Genomic DNA, 19,569 nt, shown 5'->3' with positions numbered 1-19,569 from the left:
ATGAATAAAGAATGAACATCTGTCTGTGTGCAGTGCAGGTTTCTATGTAGGCATATGCCTTTAATACACACACACACACACACACACACACACACACACATACCATGTGCATGCAGGAGTCCTTAAAGGTCATCAGAGGACATTGGAACCCCTGGAACTGTAGTTACAGGCAGTTGTGAGCCACCATGCGCTATGTCTCTTTTATATTTATATTATATTATAATTTATCTGTTGCAAGTATGCATGTGTGTATGTAAGAATGTATTTGTGCACTAGTGTATGTGTGCACATATGGGTCTCAGACACAGACTCAGGCCATCACACTTGGTAACAAATCCTAGAACTTGCTGAGTCATCTCACCTGCCCTGTTATTTTTGTTTGTATTCATGTTCATGAAAGATAGTGACTATAGTTTTTCTTGTAATGTCATTGTATTGGTTTTAAGGTGATTAGATTCATACAGTGAATTAGGAAGCATTCCCTTTGTTTCAATCTTCTGCAAGACACTGTAGAAAACTGTTATAATTTTTTTTTGTAAATGCTTCAGAGTTCATCAGCAGACCCATCCAGGCCTTGTGCTCTCTGGTTTTGAAGGGTATTAATTTGTTGCTTCGATTTCCTTAAGGACTATTTCTATTTCTTTTTGTATGTGTATGTCTTTCGGGAAGTGGATCCATTCTATCTATATTACCAAATTTGTGGGCACATAGTTGTTTATAATAGTCCTTCCTTATCCTTTTTGTGCCCATAAAGCCTACAGAGACATCCCTTCTTTCATTTCTGATAGTAATTCATACTTTCTTGCTTGCTTGTCTCAGCCTGCCTAGATTACCAACTTTGTTGATCTTTTCAAAGGCTTGCCTTTGGTTTTGCTGATTATATCTATTTTTTTCTAATTTTCCAATTTCTGACCATTTTTGCTCTTCATTTACTTCTGATACTTTAGTCTTAACCTGTTCTTTCCTACTTCCTGAAGGTGGAAGCTAAGAAAACTTAGGTTAATTTTGTCTTATTTTCTAATATGTGCATTCAGTGGTGGTTTGAATGAGATGTGTCCCCATAGTCATGGGCATGTGAATACTTGGTCCTCAGTTGATGGCGATGTTTGGGGGGCAACATAGAGGGTGTGGTCTTGTTGGAGGAAATACGTCACTGAGGGGTGAGCGTTGAGAGTAAAAAGCCTGGCCTACTTAGGGTTTGCTGTCTCTGCATTGTGCTCGTTCAGGATGTGAGCTCTCTGTTTTCTGTTTCTACTGCCATGCTGCTTGCTGGCCTTCTTCCTGTCATGTGACCTCGGACCCTCTGGAACCATAAGCCAAAATAAACAGTCTGTTTTCTACACTCCTTTGGTCGTGGTGTTTTATCACAGCAATAGAGAAGTAACTAATGTTGGTGTCAGTTAAATCTGGTTCATTGGCAGCATTATTGGGTTCAACTGGGTCCTTTCAGATTGTATGCCTGCTACATCTGGCACTCCTGATACAGGGATGTTAAAATACCCAACTATAATACTTGAACCTATTTTTCTCTGCTGATCTTTTCTTTCTCCCCTATATATTTTGTATATATATATTACTTCTACAGTGTTAGATACATAGACACATAGGATCATTATATTTCCCTTGTATACTGGCCCTTTTGTAATATGAATGAGCATATATATATATATATATATATATATATATATTCCCAATAACTTTCTTTGTTATGAAGTCTGCTCTGACTGAAATTAATATAGTGGTATCTGCCCTCTTTTGGTTAGTGTTATGTTTAATTTCTTTTTCTCCTTCCTTCTACTCCATAGAGATAGAGCTGGGTTACTCCTTTCGCTCCCTGGAAGGTGGCAATGGGCTGGACCTGGGTATTCCCCTTCTCCCAGGCAAGAATGGCTTTGCTCACAGAACAACAGACTGTGTTTTTATGTTTGTTTTTTGAGGCCAGATCTTACTTAGAATAGAGTGAGAAGGTATATTTCTGAACAGTTCCTTTTTTTTTTTCTAGTTCCACCACAAACAGGAAGAGATTTTCCTCTGGTATTCACTATAAATCCCTAGCTAAGTGCCCAGAAATAAGTCCCTCCCCATATCAAAGTGATCACTCCATGATCAGGTTCCCTGGAGTTGGTTTTCGTTTTGGATTTTGGTTTTTTAAGACAAGGTATGTAGTCTTGGCTATCGTGGAATCCTGGTACTCACTGTGAAGACTGGCTTCAAGTTCATAGAGATCTGCATACCTCTGCCCTTTCCCAAGTGCTGGGAATAAAGGGATGCACCTGGCTCCCTGAAGTTCAACCCAGCTTTGTGTAGTGAACCTCCAGTAGCTCAGCCATAGGTTTCCTATCCCAGAGTGAGTTTTGTTCCTCCCCAGGCTGACTCTGACCATGAACAGGAGATAGCCTTTTCCAGGTCAATATTTCCAGAAACTTCTGATGAGGCTAAGAGAAAGCCAGTCTTTGAAACACCTGGAAACACAAGAAAGGTTGGTCCTGGGAGCAAGGGCAGCTACAGGAAGGACAGGAAACCCAGGGCAGATGTTGGTGAAAGGAGCCATGGCAAAACCTTCTCCTGTCCACCGTGGCATAGGTAGGTACTCGCTGACCACTGATCAAAGTGGCTCTCCCATCTCTCATCTGTCTCCAACTCAGTTATCATCACACTTCTCATCACCATACCACCTGGAATGCATATCCATCACAGCCATTGTCTTCTCAACTCTGCAAAGAAAATTCTTTGGCACACGTCATCTCTGTTGTTGCCCCAGAACCCAGAACAATGCTGGACACACTGTAACTGTTATCGCGTGGCTGGGTCCCCACTCAGGGTTCTTCCCTACCCTGGAGCACAGAAGAAAAGCTCCTGCTCTGCTAAGATGGTCGTCTTGATTTTCAACCTGGCTGGATTGAGAGGCATCTGGGAGATCAGTAAAGCACACGTCCAGGTGTGTCTGTGAGGGAGGGCGTTTCCAGAGAATGTGTGTTGGACAGCAACTGCGTGAGGAAGACCCAACCCAAGTATGAGCAGAGCTGACCCATAGGGTGCAAACCCAGATAAAACACAAGCAGAAGTAGCCTGCCAGGGAAGCACAAGGGCTTCTGTTCTGTTTCCTGGTCACCATGGGATAGGCAGTGCTTCTACCATGACACTCTGCCTTGCTACAGGCCAGGGAACAATAAAGCCAGCAGCTGTGCTCCAAACACAAGCCATCCTTCCTCCTTTGAGGTTGTTTCTTTCAGGTATTTGTAATGTGATTAAAAACTGTTCAGGCCACTCACCCTGGGCAGTCAGGCTCTTCTTGCCACACAGGTACTCACCAGCAATGACAGCAAAGTCAGCCTCCACATCACAGGCAATGACATCTCCATTTCTAATGTGCTTCTTCACGGCCTCCTTTACTTTGCCCATTCCAAGCTCATTGCCTCCATCACCAATGCCTGAAGGAAGAGAAAGAGTCAGTATGTGGGATGGGGGCCAAGTGGGGGTGGGAGTAGGACAAGACATCCCCTCCCCATGTGTCAGCAATTGGCTCTGAATAGGTCTGAGAACCAGATGTTGATTCCTCTTGAGGTCTCCTAGAAAATTCTAGAGTTAGAAGCGAATCTGACTTTGGAGCTCGCTAGAGTGGGACTGTGTCTTCTGTTATTAGGTCCCCACATCCAGCCACTGGTGGGGTGACTTGTGTCCTGACAGTCCTACTGGGGACAAGGGTATATGACGTTTAGTAGCTCCCACACAGTGCCTCTTCTCACTGAACTGTACCATGTGACTGGCCAATAGAGGTGAACTGCATTTTATTCTAAAGCAGTGATTCTCAGTCTTCCCAATGCTGCAACCCTTTAACACCTCATGTTGTGGTGACCCCAGCCATTAAATTATTTTTGCTACTACTACATAACTATAATTTTGCTAGTTATGAATTATAATGTAAATATCTGGTATGCAGGATATCTGATATGTGACCCCTGTGAAAGGGTCATTCAAGACCCCAAAGGGGTTGTGACCCCCCGCTGTTGAGAACCACAACTGTAAAGACTTATGCTTAACGAATGTTAAAAATATGTATGTTGTTCTTTTAAACCTAAACCAAAGGGGTATCTAGCTAATATCTGAGACATCCTACCAAGAACACACAATGCTGTGTACTACACAGTCAGGTAAGCTGGGGATGACAAGGGTCCAGTCACAGCTGCTCTCGAGACTGAGGTGGGAGGACTGCTATAGCTCAGGAGTTGGGGACCATCCTGTACGGCATAGTGAGGATGGTCTTAATAAGTTTCAATGCAAGGGCATGTCCCAGCACCTCGAGGACAGAAAACTAGACCTTCCTGGACCATAGAACTTGGTATTACTGTTTCTTCCACAAGAGCTTATAATACATAGAAGAATTCTGCTAAAGCAGTGGCTCTCGACCTGTGGGTAGCAACCCCTTTGGGGTTGAATATCAGATATTTAAATTACAATTCATATCAGTAGCAAAATTACAATTATGAAGTAGCAACAAAATAATTTTATGGTTGGGAGGGTGACCACAGCGTGAGGTATTAAAGGGCCGCAGCATTAGGAAGGTTGAGAACCACTGTGCTGGATAGAGACTAGCACTCAACAGGAGCTGATGGAGAGAGGGAGCCAGACGACTTCCAGTGCTGGTGATCAGGCTGAGCCAAAAGACTCAGACTACTGTGAGTGACGGAACACCTTCTATTGACACTGAGGACTTTTTTTTTTTTCCTGTTTCCACTCTGACCATTTTTTTCTGAACAGTTTCTAAATTTGTGACAGCCTGTTTGGATGACAAAAATAATACAACCACCTGGACGCGTAAGTAGTAGTTAGATGCCAAGGAGAGCCAGTGCGCATGCTCCCAAAGGTTCCCAGGCTCTGCCTGCTAATTGCTCCTTTGGACTCAGACTCTCCCTCTCCAGTGCTGGTGACGCCTCCTGAAGGCCTTGAGTCCTTTACCTGCCCAGCCCAGCGTGACAGGAAGTGAGAAACCAACCAAGCAGACCACACTGCGTGTGCCCCACCCGAAGCCTCTTCTGGGAAAGTCTGGGGCTTTGCAGAAACTTTCTAATCATCCCAGAAGGTTTTCATTCACTCCTCAAAACCTCAAAAGTCAGAGGGGACTAATGGGTCTGGGAAACACTCAAGGCTTGAAGAATAACAGGACAGACAGACTTTAATTAGTCTAGTCTTGCCCAACTCTCCTGACAGGAAGAGCTGGTATCCTTGGGGGACTGGCTCAGTCGTAACAGCAAGGTGATTTTTTTAACAGTATGGAATGGGTGGCTGCACTTTTCTCAGGATCCTGTTGGCAATGCTAATTAGCTAGCCAGCTTCAACCTCCCTAGGCCTCTTTTTCTCATCTATTTTTTTTCTACCTCATAATGTTTTTGAGTAGGATAGAAAATATAGTGGTTGTGAAGTTCTTGGGAAAAAAGTATGAAGGTTCAGTACAAATTCTATTTATTACACTACACTATTAACAATAGCAATCCGCTTATTCCGTGCTTAATAGACTCAAAAAGTGAAGCATTTCTTCAGGTGACACAGGACAAAGTCCAGCCTGCCTGGTCACAATGATATGCCATGCCTCAATTTCATGATTATTAATATTTCATGATGAGTTAACTACTTCTGAGTTGGGCAAATCAAGTATGTTCTATGCGTGTTGCTTCCCTTTCTCATAAGGGACTGTTGCATTTCTTAAGAATTGTGTCATTCGTGTCTAGACTGGCTGAAATAAACAAATCCCGGTTTGGAGATGGGCAGAAAGCAACAGTGACCACATAACCCTTTCCTGGCCTGTGCTCGACGGTCAATGAGAGATGCTTAGCAATGTGTTCATGTTGAATTCTCAGTGCCCTCACTTACCAGTTGATGAGATGCCAGGAATCTTTTGTGCAGCAAGGAAAATGTCATCAATGGGGTCAACTAAGTGCTTGATGTTCATCTTCCTCGCGTTATAGTAATTGCCATCAGCAGCCCTTCCCGCACGCTCTATGGCCACCAGATGGTCAAATCTGCCCGGAAGCAATGGTGGTAAGTCTTCCTAGGGAAAATGGCAGCTTCCCTGGCTCTAAGCTTGTGTGTCTCTGTGAATGACCCTTGGTCATTCCCATAAGCCTATGAGCTTGATTGAGTGAGGACCTACTTTGTGCAAGAGCCATCACAGGGTACTGATTCACTACATTGTTGGTGGGAAGACATAGCCCAGGGCTGGTGCCAGAGCTTGGGGAGCTCCTGCGACCTCCACTTAGGTAAAGCCGGATCCTTCACTACAATGATAACATTGCAAAAAGAATTTCAGAACGAGTCAAGAGAGAAGCCAAATTTGCAAGTCTATTGAGAGATAGGAGATAGTACACACTTCAAATTTAAGTAGGGGTGATTTGTCTCCCTCCCTCCCCCACCTTTCCTCCCCACTTCCTGCCACACACATAGACCAGAAAAGGACAGCACACACCATAGACATGGGTGTGGGCTTCTCAAGAGGGAGAGAACACTCAGGTGCTTTTAGTGGCAATATATGTGATAGATAGATAGATAGATAGATAGATAGATAGATAGATAGATAATGGATAGATAGATAGATAGATAGATAGATAGGTAGATAGAGATATATCTATACAGTTTTGTGGCCAAGTTACATAGCTCAAAGGGTATAATTTACAATAAGGCTTAGAAATAAGTAAAAGATGTGAGCTGGTTCACCTATTTTTAAAATATTCCTTTTGTAAATGATAAAATAGTTTCATAAGGTATACTGCCTGGATGGATTGGAGGCAGGGGGAGCAATTGCTAGTATAGTTTAAGTCAAGTTCACAAACATCCTGGCCCTGAGTAAACACAGCCTTCTGCTGCTGGTTTTGATTCTGTTGTTCTCCCTTGAGACCGGGTCTCTTGTAGCCCAGGATAGCCTCTAATGTGCTCTGTAGCTAAGGATGACCCAGGGCCAGCCTCTCCCATGCTCTGTAGCTAAGGATGACTTTGCACTTTTATCACTTTTTGGACATCTATTACTATTACTATTACTATTACTATTACTATTACTATTACTATTACTATTACTACTACTACTACTACTACTACTACTACTATTACTATTACTATTACTATTACTATTACTATTACTGTTGGGCATGGCTGAGTGTGTGTAAATGATGTGGAGGTTAGAGCCTGCTGTGGGTGCTAGAGAGGAGGTGCTCTCTCCAGCCCCACATAGGCCTAATTGGGCTTTGTAGCTGTGTTCAGTTTCTCTCCGGGAGTCTCTGGAGTGAAGGCTATTTTCCTTTTCCGTGCCCCCTTAATTTTCTCCATTTTTCTATCCTACCTCAACAATCTTCCAACAAACAGCCACTTGGGGCTTCTGCAATCCAATAGTGTCAGAAGCTGAAAGGTCAGGGTACCTGGGTGTCTGGGAGATGTCACTAATGCTCCATCCAATGCCCCTCATCCAATAGAGTGGCCAGTCAGAGAGGAACTGAGTGTGGCTGCTATGGCCCATTGTCCTCCTTTGCAACCTCTCATTCACATCACATACGTCAAACAATTAGGAATTAATTGGAAAGAGGAACGAATGAATGGAACATAACATGGATTCCTTAGGAGACAAAGAGGTAGAGAAATAAGGGCACAGGTGGCACAGTGGTCAAGTGGTTGTAGAGTCCTGCCACATAGGGTACATTCTTAGGACATCACACATCTGCAAGAATCACACATCTGGAGGGCATCATGCATCTGCAGAGCATCACTCATCTGCAGGGCATGACACATCTGCAGGACATCATACATCTGCAGGACGTCACACATCCTCAGGACATCACACATTCTCAGGACATCACACATCTGCAAGAATCATGCATCTGCAGAGATCATGCATATGCAGGGCATCACACATCTGGAGGGCATCACACATCTGCAGGACATCACACATCCTCAGGACATCACATATCTGCAAGAAATCACGCATATGCAGGGTATCACGCATCTGGAGGGCATCATGCATCTGCAGGGCATGACACATCTGCAGGACATCACACATCTGCAGGACGTCACACATATGCTGGGATCACACATCTGGAGGGCATCTATAGCAGGGTTAAGGAAGTGTTTATCATGGAATCCACAGCTACTTAGAGCTCAGTAAGTACCAGGCCTGCTGTTGGTACCTTTATTAGCAGAAGTGTTTTAATCTTCACTTTTATTTCTGTGCATGGGCCTGTGCCTGCTTGTCTGTATGTGCATCATGTGTATGAAGGGCCTGTGGAGGCCAGAGAGGGTATCAGATCCCCTGGGACAGGAAGGTTCTCAACCTTCCTAGTGCTGCGACCCTTTAATACATTTCCTCATGTTCTGATGACCCCCAACCACAAAAGTATTTGCTACTTCATATCTGCAATTTTGTTATGCTATGAATCATAATGTAAACATCTGATATACAGGATATCTTATTATATGTGACCCTCCCAAAGGGGTCATGGCCCACAGGTTGAGAACAACTGCCCTAGGACTTGAGTTACAGGCAGTTGTGGGTGCTGGGAGCTGAACCCAGGTCCTTTGCAAGAGTAGCAAATACTCTTAACCACAGAGCCATCTCTCTAGCCCTGTTAGCAGGAATATTGTTTTGGTAATCCAAAGTGAGAACATAAAACAAGGGACTTTCACATCTCTAAATATACCCACAATGGAGTTCTTCAAAATCTCAACTTGATGATGAAATAGTATATATAGCTATTCTTCAAAATGTTAAAAACAGACTTCTCATATGATCCAGAAATTCAGATTCAGTGTACATACTGGAAAGAGCTGAAAACAGGAACCTAAAGAGATGTTTGTCTGCCCTTGTTCTGAGCAGCACTACTTAGAACAGGCAACACTTGCAGTAAAAACAAAACAAAACACACACACAACAGAAAGCACCAGAGTGCATTGCATATAGAGCCTGTCTGAATCCTGTAACACTGAGAGTCCCGACTGCTTTTTAAATGCATATACTGATCTGCAATACACATTGTGTTATTGTAGGTTTAAAAAGTGTACAAAGCACTGTGTAAGTTATTAAATCTGAAACAAATGACAAACAAGGGGTTCTCAAAAATGCTTGCCCACAACACACAGCAATAAACACACACACACACACACACACACACACACACACGGACATATAAAGTAGGAAGAAGGAGGGAGGGGAGGGGAGGGAGTGTTTCAGGAGAGCACTTTTCACTACTCATAGCTGAACAATGCTATTTCTGTTTTGTTTTCTGAACGTTTTCGCTACCCCCACCCCCCAGTTGAAATGGTTTGATTACTGCAAGATCTCTTTGTTGAGCAACTGCTAACTTCGTTTCTTATTTTGTCAGGTGCCATCTCTCCCTGCTGGCATGAATCTATTTCCAGACATGCTCTATGGGGCTCTAAGCAGACCCCGATATCCCCAGACTCATGCCTTTTCTTTCATAGGATAAGGTATTCAAAAACTTTGTCAGCAAGGTTACAAGGATGTGGTCTTCCCAAGTAACACGCACTCCATCTGGGGTACCATATACATACCTAGGAGACTTAGGGTCCCCATCTTTGCACAAAAATGCCCGAGCATCTTCCATGGATCTTCCTTGGTAAGTTAATATGGGAATTGGTGTCTTTAGAACTCCTTGAGAATAAAGACAATGGGTAGCCACATCAGTACTGGGGCTGTGGTGGGCTTTTGAGAAGTATCTTTAGACAGTACTGTAATATTACTGAGTAGTGTCCTTCAATATGCTTTGATAGAATTCAGCAAAGCATACGTTTACTTTTAGTTCTGACTGAACTACAGAGTTGGCAGGGGATAGGGGGTTGAGCTGGATCAGTATAGACCTGGGGGATATGCTGTATGTTAGATGGTCTGTTCTGGCCCACTGCCAGCAGTACTGTGCACTGTGTAGATGCCTGGGTGACAGGTGGCCCAGCACTTGACATGTATGTTCTCATTTACATTTCATAATCATGTTCCATAAAGTGATTGTTACATTGTTTCATTTTATAGAAGGAGAAATGGATGCTCAGACACCAGGGAAGTTGATCAGAGTCAGATACAGTGCCTGTGTTGGTATCACAGCTCCACTTCTGTCTTAATTTTTGTTACTGTGATAAAATGCCCTTACTGAAAGCAATTTAGGGGAAGAAAGAGTTAATTAGCTTACAACTCTAATCTGCAGTCCATTGCTGAAGGGAAGTTGAGGCAGAACCTTGAGCAATTACATTACAACCATGGTCAAGAGCAGAGAGAAACGAATGCCACACACCGCCAGTTGCTGCTAGCTTCTTCCTCTTTTATACTATCCAGGAGCCCCTACCCAGGGAATGGTTGTGCCCACAACCCCACGCAGACATGTCCAGAAGCCAACTTGATCTAAATAAGCCCTCAACTGAGACACCTTTGTCAGGTGACCGTAGGTTGTAGCAAGTTGACATTTTAAAACCAGCCATTGAATTCCTACTCCCAGACCTTACTAGTTCCCTCTCCAGACAAACATTCCTTCAGAGGAGAGCAATAACAGCTGCGGCAGAGTTCCAGAGACTTGGGTTAGTGTGGGGCTAGGGAGTCATGGGATGGGGATAGCAGGCTCCAAGCAAGAGTGAGCTTGAGGCATGTCCAAACCCTAGAATCTCATTCTGACATGGGTAGAACTTGGATTGCTTCCCCACTCCACCCTGGGTCTGCATGACCTGGCACTTGTAGTCCTGCACCCCCTCCCCCAAGAGGTCACATAGCCCTCAAGCCAGGTTAAACTTTCTCTTTCCTTATATGGTCATGTCCAGTAGCACCTGGAATTCTTCTTTAAGCAAATGAAGCATCCCCAGCACCCTGGCCTGGGCCAACAATGTACACTCACCGTAAAGCCTCATCCCACCTCCAAAGGTTTAAGTAGCTTCTGTTCTCCCCCCACCCCCTATTAAACGAGCTGAGCTGTCTCCTTGAGAGTCAGTTCTCACTGTGCTATGCTCACAGCTGCCTGTGAGTCTCTTTTGCTCCTGGTTTTTCTGCCCTACTTCTCCTCTCAGGATCCCCTGGTTGCAATTAAGGCCACCAACGGCAGGTTGGTACTTGTGTGGTAGTGATTATAAAGTGAAATTGATTGTCAAAAAACATTTTGTGATCACAAATAACACACATTATTGTAGATTATGTGGAAAATAATATACATATCTCCTCAAATGAAAATCATCTGGTTTTCATTCATCTATCTCTCAGCAGTTAGGGGAAGAATCGTGGCTTTTTCATAGGCTCAGGGCAAATCTTCAAGAAGGAAAGGTGGCCAACAGGGCACCCTGGGCAGTGTCCCTGGACTCAGGGCTTAGAGACATGTGACTGTGGACAAACCACATGAGCATCCTGAGCGCCTCCTCTGTAGAGTTATGGCCACCCAGTCACATTGCTGGGGTGGCACCATGATGGTCTGTCAATTTCCTGGCTGGGGTCTGGTGAAAGTGGGTGCTGAGTGAGGCCAACCTTCACTCCCCTGGCTGCACTGTGTCAGATGCTAGTCAGGGGAGTGGGTACCAGGGAGCCCAGCCAGGCAACATGAGGCACATATCTGAGAAAGGACACACAAAGCCCCTGTCACAGAGGGTCAGAGAGATGTGGCTCCCTCCTCAGAGCTATGGGGTACAATCCTTGTTTGGCTCCTGCCCATGAGAGGGGAGAAGGGATTCTGCTAAACAGAGCCACAGAGGAGAGTCAGGTGGAACCTTCTGTTGGCCCCTGGAGCAGAGCTTGACACAGTCACGTGTCCGGCAGTTTTCTGGCCTCACTTGCTGATCTGTCTAGTACTCCTTGGTGCCTCCTCTCCTTTCTTTTTGTGAGGGAACCCAAGGTGAAACCCTAGCTTCATCCCTGTCATCCCCACAGTGGTCTTCTGAGAGCTTCCCCCATAGAGGTCACATGTAACTGGTCTCAGCCTCCTTTTCCACAGAACAAACAACCTGCCTCTATCCTTAAACATTCTGGTTGCCCTGCAGGTGGTTTCCTGAGAGACAGAGCCAGGAAGCTGAGGGAAGGGATAGGGAAAGTGAGGAGTGTGTGTGTGTGTGTGTGTGTGTGTGTGTGTGTGTATTTTTGAGTGTTCACTAAGATTTATGGCATGGGGTTCTGGATTGGGTTCACATGGCTTTGGACCTCCAGGGCACTGACTGGTGGTGGTGGTTGGGGAACTGGTCACTGTGTGGACAACAGTGATTGGGCTTTCTGAAACCTCAACATGTTTTTTTCTATAAAATGAACCTCTTGTTGCTTATAACAAAGTTGTTCTAGGCTTGGAGATAAAGCACCCTGTTACAAGGATACATCCTGGAGCTGTGTACCTGGCTGAAGGTTGGCACATTGATTTCTTCCAGTCTCTGCCCACGAAGACCTGCTTGGGGAAATGGCTTGACCCCACATCACTGCTCACCTTGCCTAACGGCATCTTCAACAATCCTCATATGCAAGTTCAAGGCTCTCTGGTCTACTACCATGGCGGTCTCCTTCCCCAGAGCCTGTAGGAAGGCAGCTAAGGCTATGGCTCCTGGTGGGCCATCTGTCTCTTCTGGGGGCTCATGATTGAAATGTGTTGGGAATCCAGTGGTGACTAGTACGGAGCGGGCATGAGACAGTGACAAAGCAGCCTGCAGCAACTCATCTTTAAGTAGTAGATGCCCGATTCCTCGGTTCCCTAAAATTACAAAAATAAAGTAACATATCTAGGTGATGGTGTTTACAGTGGATACACTGATAGTTCCGGTTGGTTTTGGTGGAGGAGTGTGGTAGTCTGACCTGTTCATATGCGTTCTTGTCCCTCTGACTCCCACCCCTCTCTTAGCCACAAGACTGGTTTGGTCTCAAGGCACATAAGGAAGTGATGGGTGCCCTGCTGAGCCTAGCCCTGTCCTTTCCTGGGCCTCTCCAAACACACCTACCCTCTTTTTGTCCTAATTGTTGATTGATAGCTACAGCAGGTATGATGGCAGAGCTGCTGGGACTCCAAGTGTCTGGGTAAAGCAGAGTCCCTCCGTGTTGACCCAGAACACTCTCAAGTCATGCAGGGTGCTGTTACAGGGAGAGTTGCCTATTAGGGTGTCAACTACATTGCACCTCTGAACTGTGCCTCCAATAATAGAGTCAGGTATTGACTGCCCTCTAGTGGAGAAGTTGAGCAAATGGGGAGCTATCTGTAGAGGAACCCAGTTAGTCCCAAGGAACACAGATGAGGGGCAGTAGTTAGTGCTAAGGTTGCCCAGCCGGGCCAGCTGAGCAACACCAGTTCTTGACTCTTCATACCAGCATGCCTCTGTCTATGATCAGGTCTCTTCTACACAAGTGCCATGCGGAGGCAGAGTGTGTCTCTAGCCGAGTTGCCTTTAGAGCAGGCCAAAGGGATGTAGAGGGTGTTAACTTGCAGTTGAGGGTCACAGAGAGCATGAAGAATGCTGGCTTTGGAACCCACTATGGAGTAACTGCTCTAGACTGAGAGTAATTCCATACAGGACCTGGCCCATGATAGCTGTGTGTCGTTGATCCTATCTTTGGGTTCTTCTACGTGGATAACAGGGAGGGTAGCCTGGATGGAGGATGTCTCTGGGGACAGAGATTCCCACCTTCTGGTTGCTGGAGTAGGAGCTGGAAGTTGGGGCCTGGAAGGTGATTTTTTTTCCCCTTCCATCCGGTGTCTGGCATCCCAAATAAACTAGTCATAGGTATGTGTAAAATTTAGTGAGAGGGGTGTTAACTGTGGCATTGTTTAAGGTACCAGCAATGGATAATTAGTCAAACGGTGGCACGTTCGCACAATGGATCCTTTAAAAAGGATGCTGTGAACTGAGTGACTCATTCCTGGGATCCAGCTCTCCTCCGGGGAGACTGAGGCAGGAGGATTGCAGAGAGTTCAAGGCTAGCTCAGGCTAAAAAGTGAGACTCTGTCTCAAACAAATAAACAGTGTGTAGGTGTCATGGAAAAATTATTTCACGGTATGGAAAGTCATTACAGTTTATTTTAAAAAAGTCTCAAAATACTATCATGGTGGGGTTCCGGTATGCAAAGATTTGAGCTAAAAGAAGGACTTTGAAGGTAAACACAAGCCTATCGATAATTTATTGATTGTAATGGATTCTGGTATTTTTAAAAAGTGTGTGGATAGGTGTATGTGATGGTATGTGTTCTTAAGCATGTGTCTGTGTGAATGTGCACATGGAAGCCAGAGACTGAGGTCATGAGTCTTTGCTTGCTTTTTCCAATTAATTTGAATTAAAAAGTTTTTTTTTTGTTTTTGTTTTTTGTTTTGGTTTTGGTTTTGCTTTTGGAGGCAGGGTCTCTCGCTGAACCCAGAGCTCACTGATTTGGCTGGGCTCAGCTGACTGGCCTGAGAGTCTCAAGGATCCCCTTGTCTGCCTTCTTAGTTCTGGAGTCCCAGGCACACACTGCTGTGCCCTGCTTCTTATGTGTGCTGGGGACTGAACCCAGCTCCTCCTCCTGCCGACCTGGCAAGTACTTAACTAACTGAGCCATCACCTCAGGCTCCGGGATTCGGGTCATTTTTATCACTTCTTCATTTTCACACATTTTTCTTCCTAAGACTTAGTTTTATTAATTGTTAGATTCATTTTTGAGACTGGGTCAAGCCCATCTTGAATTAATGATCCTCCTGCCTCAGCCTCCTAAATGCAGGGGTCAGAGGCATGCACCACCACCCTGGCTACTTTCGTGTATTTTCTGAGGTTCCTACAACGAACATGAAGTAGTGATGACAAGAAAGGAGAAGAATAACATCATTTTGTTCAATAAAATTGGATGTAACATGGTTCATGGATCTGATGAGTAATATTAAAGGGAGGGGGAGGGGGGAGGCTTTGGGCAACTGAAGGCTGTGTATATGTATATGGATGATGATTTTATTACCAGGGCAAAAACCATTACTATAAATCTTGCATTCTCCACATCCTCCAGACACATCATATGCAAGTCAATGTCCTCTTAAAAATGACCGAGTGCCTCTATTAATAAGCTCAGTAAATAGTGCCCAACACACCGCACACCACCGTTAATCATATCTGCTTATTTGAGGGAACCAAAACCATCTATTGTTCTTGCGGATTAAAGATGGCTTTTCCTAGACAGACTCAGCACATCAGACAGTCATCAATCTACCTCCTCTGGGACTCATGCTTCAAGCTCTGCACCAATCTGCAAGAGCACCGATGAGAGACAGGCGTTGTGTCTGACCTCTCTGCTCATCCTTACCAAAGCAACGGGTGAACAGGGCAGCCGTAAATCTGCTGTCGGCTCCTTCTTTTAAACTCAAAGCTAATTACAGAGTTAATAATTCATCTTTCCTCATGACGTTATGTTAAATGGGGGAGCTGTTAGCTTGGGTAAGGCTGTCTGGGGGGGGAGAAACTATGATAGGAAAAAAAATTGAAATATCTACCCAGGAAAGTGAGGAAGAACTCTTTTTTTAAACTACATTTTAAAATGTGCCTATGTGTGTGCTACACAAGTGTCAAAGATCAGAGGGCAACTTGCAGGAATTGTTTCTTTCCTACCACGTGGGTTCTGAGAATCACAATCAGGTCATCAGCTTGCTGACAACGTGTCCTTATCCACGGAACCATCTCGCTAGCCCTGGAACACTCGTTTTGGTTGCCCAGGCAAGAATATGGCACACCATGTAAGACTCTATGTACACCTGCCATGACATAATCTCAGGGTATTCCCAAGGTAGGCATGCATGATGAGTTTCCTGTGTGTTTATGTGTCAATAAAACCTTAGTCTCCACACAAGGAATGAACGAAGGAGTCAACAAACCAAGAAAAAGCCATGTCTGGTAGTTTATCGGGGACCTTAGTGACTGTTAGTGTCTACAGCCTCAGGGTACAAGAGCTGCCATTTTTAAGTGAGGTATGCTCCCTTGAGTCTTCTGTCTGGCCAGTGGGCTTCATGGGACTCTCAGAGGTCACTGGACTGCCACGGGATCAGTTTCCCAGTACTGTGAGGCACTGCTCTCTTCAGAGGCGGCTCTGGCTGGTTCCCGGGAGTCTCCTCCCCAGGCTGGCTCTGCCCTTCTGTGCCCCCTGGGTTCACCCACTGATCCCAACATCCTTGCCTGGGAAAATGCGAATTATTGGGGCATTGGGAGAGGCCATAACTCCCAGCCATTGCCAGATATTTGAGGCGTGTCTGCCCTCCAGTTTTAGGAACACACCTCATAAGAAGATACAGCGGGAGTGGGCTATGAGCTAAGGAATGCTAGAGAACTTTTTAACTGGCCAGGCAAGAAAATAACACACAACTTATATTTCAGATTCTAATATATACAGCATGTATAAGCCATGGCCAACAGAGTCAGCTGACAAGGGCTCAACATCTTCCACAACCAGCCACTGGGAATTTTCACTTCCCAGGAGTACCTACTGGGTATTTTCACTTCCCAGGAGTACCTACTGGGTATTTTTTAACTTTATATGCTTTGGTTTCTTTTACTAAATGAAGTTAACAAAAACTGTCTCCTAGAGACAGCAGAGCATTTACTAAGAGCAGATGGGACATGCATTTACTGATTATGCCCAGCAGGAGTAACTGTAGCACAACTAATGCTCTTGTTATTTAGCACAGCCCTGGCAGGGAGGTGTGACTGTCAGAAGTCTTATTACCCTGATCAGGAAACTGAGGTAAAGCCACACAGCAATTGTCTCATGAGAATGAGCCATAGCACTAATTGTAATATACAGCATAGTGCGTGATCTAGCGTCCTCTGCTGGCTACATGGAATTAAAACCCATTCTCCCAAATGCCTACCAAAAAGGAAGGGAAAAGCTTTCAACCAGCTCACAGTAGACCTCCTAAGTAGAATCAGCAAGCTCCTTGGAAGGTCCTACCAGCCTTGTCCCATGCTTAGAAAGCTGGTGGCTTACAAGAGGGGCAGTTATTTCCCTGAAATGCAGTATACAGTATACAGTATACAGTATACACTATACACTATACACTATACACTATACACTATACAGTATACAGTCAGGCTATACGCTGCTGTGACAAGGTATCTGCCTGGCCCCAACACTGGGATCCCCAGATAAAAAGTAGTCTTATATTTTCCAAAGAATCCTGATGCACACTGTTAAAAACATGCATATGTGTGTGTGTGTGTGTGTGTGTGTATACACATATATATGCATACATATATACATATACACATATATACATGCACATAATATACACATATAGGTTTTAAAATGTGTATATGTATATATATATGTGTGTGTATATACATGTATATATACACACACATACACACACACATATATATATATACATACATATATAAGTTTAAAAATGTACGTGTATGTGTGTGTGAGAGCTCACACGTCATGCTATGCATATGGAGTCAGAGGACATCTTGTAGAAGTGTCCTCTCCTTTCAGTATGTGGGTCCTGAGGATGGGACTCGGGTTATCAGTCTTGGCTGCCAGTGCCTTTATCAGCTCAGACATCTGTAGGCCCCGTGTAAGCATTTTAAACAACCGTACTATTGAAGAGCTTAGACAATTGGCATCTTGCCTTTCTCAATTCTTATTTTTTGAGACAAATCTTTCACTGAACCTGGAACTCACTGATTTGGGTAAGCTGGGTGGTCAATAAGCACTGGAGATCTCCCTGTCTATACACACACACACACACACACCCTATACTGAGATTTCAGATGTATGCTACCATGCCTGAATTTTTGCCTGGGATATGGGGTTCTGAATTCCACTCCACCCACTGTCTCCCCAGCCTTGAATACCTTGTTTCTCACCTGGGTCTATGGCAATTGTGGACTCTAGCTCTCTGATCTTTTGAGCAGCAGGGGCTGACACTATGCTGTAGTGCAAAGGGTCTTTGGAAATGGCGTGGACTTCTGGAACCATCTCAGGAGTCAGACAACTGGCTGAAGACACTGTGTCCTTCGGGACCATCACCGTGCAGCCTGGAGGGCTGGCGAAAGCCAATGGAGCCTCTGCAACACACAACAGAAGGAGCTGTGATGTCACCCTGTCAAGCCCAATCCATTTTCACCCTGTCCATACTAGAAAGAAAGATGACCTTGGTACCAACTCTGTCAACAGAATTCGCCAGACTGTATGCTGGCACCATGATCAGAGTGAGCTGGCATATGGGTAGACCGAGTTCTATTTAAACAATTGCCCCCACTTCTTAGGGAGGTGAATACGGTAAAAAGTGAGGACCAGCCACAGCCGAAGCATGAATGCTGAGAGATTCTGTCCATCACAGTTACGGATGTCAGAAAGCACGGTCTGAGTTCTCAGCGCATGAAGCCTCTCGCTTGACCTGGTAGCTGATGTTAGACTGGGCACCCTCTGTGTATGGAATTTCTGTTTTCTCACAGCATTTATATTTTTCTTAACACCCCACTTCCCCACTAGATTAGAGCCCTAAGCCGTACACTAGCATCGTCCTCTGAGGTGGCTGCATACTATAAAATAACGGCCATGCCTTGTCTGGTTGTATCAACATGGAGCAGGGAAGTGCAGGTACACATGGAGCGAAGCACTGGGTATAGAATTCCTCAGGAATGGTTTGCATCATAGAGCCAGGCACTGCATCTTCTCCTTGTCCTTCTGCCTGGCCTCTGGTGCTTACTGCTGAGTAGATTGAACCTCTGTCTTCTGCCTTCCTTGGTATGGCTTTATATTTGAGTACTTCAGCTGTGTGCTTCTCACCGGGGAGCGACAGTGGCATGGGGGGTGGGGGGACGACCGTTGTTTCTTTACCTCAGAACTTCACATAATGCCTTGTGCATTATTCAACAGGTGTTGAATAAATGTGCAACGTGAGATGAGGAAATGCTATCCTGCATTTCACAGGAATTCAGAAACTGTAACATTTCTTGGGTTTAATAGCCAGAGTCAGCCAACATTCAAAAGGAGCATCTATTGATAGATGCATGAACTTTGCGTGTGACCCAGAAAGGAAACAACTATTAGCTGAGAAATGGTTTCCTTTTTTTTTTTCATTCTTTTCCCTTTTCTTTTCTTTTCTTTTTTTTTTTTTTTTTCAGTGTCTCAGACAACACCTAAAAAGTGATCCTTTGAAAGCCAGGTACACACAAGAGCAGCAGGTTCAGAAGGTGGCAGAAGGCTTTATTTTCTCCAGCTTTAGGGATGTGATGGTTCCTATATGCTTGGATCAGGAAGTGACACTGTTAGGAGGTGTGGCCTTGTTGGAGTAGATGTGCCACTGTGGGTGTGGGCTTTAATACCCTAGTCCAAGCTGCCTGGAAGTCAGTATTCTGCTAGCAGCTTTCAGATAAAGGTATAGAACTCTCAGTTCCTCCTGCACCATGCCTGCCTGGATGCTACCATGTTCCCACCTTGATGATAATGGACTGAACCTCTGAACCTGTCAGCCAGCCCCAATTAAATGTTGTATTTATAAGAGTTGCCTTGGTCATGGTGTCTGTTCACAGCAGTTAAAACCCTAACTAAGACAAGGGAGCATGGATCAGGAAATCCATTGCTTTTAAAACTTAGGTGTTAATTAAAAAAAAAAAAGGTGTGTGTG

At 44.8% G+C, this 19,569-nt stretch overlaps 1 protein-coding gene across 3 annotated transcripts in view; it reads right to left on the bottom strand.

Moving 5' to 3' along the window:
• Positions 1 to 19,569, bottom strand: part of Dglucy (D-glutamate cyclase) — a 91,007-nt gene that overhangs the window by 11,441 nt on the left and 59,997 nt on the right. The window contains exons 7-11 of one of the 3 annotated variants that reach the window (XM_021178971.2): positions 17,804 to 18,004; positions 12,429 to 12,689; positions 9,547 to 9,646; positions 5,869 to 6,017; positions 3,312 to 3,431 (exon numbers count right to left, since the gene is read on the bottom strand). In XM_021178971.2, the coding sequence (XP_021034630.1) occupies positions 3,312 to 3,431; positions 5,869 to 6,017; positions 9,547 to 9,646; positions 12,429 to 12,689; positions 17,804 to 18,004 (831 nt within the window). The remainder of the gene's footprint in view (positions 1 to 3,311; positions 3,432 to 5,868; positions 6,018 to 9,546; positions 9,647 to 12,428; positions 12,690 to 17,803; positions 18,005 to 19,569) is intronic. The other 2 variants (XM_029484363.1, XM_021178972.2) reach the window with 2 other exon arrangements.

Source organism: Mus caroli, chromosome 12, assembly GCF_900094665.2.
Source record: "Mus caroli chromosome 12, CAROLI_EIJ_v1.1, whole genome shotgun sequence".
NCBI lineage: Eukaryota > Metazoa > Chordata > Mammalia > Rodentia > Muridae > Mus > Mus caroli.
The sequence above is the reverse complement of the archived record's forward strand: the minus strand, read 5'-3'. Positions and strand labels throughout refer to the sequence as shown.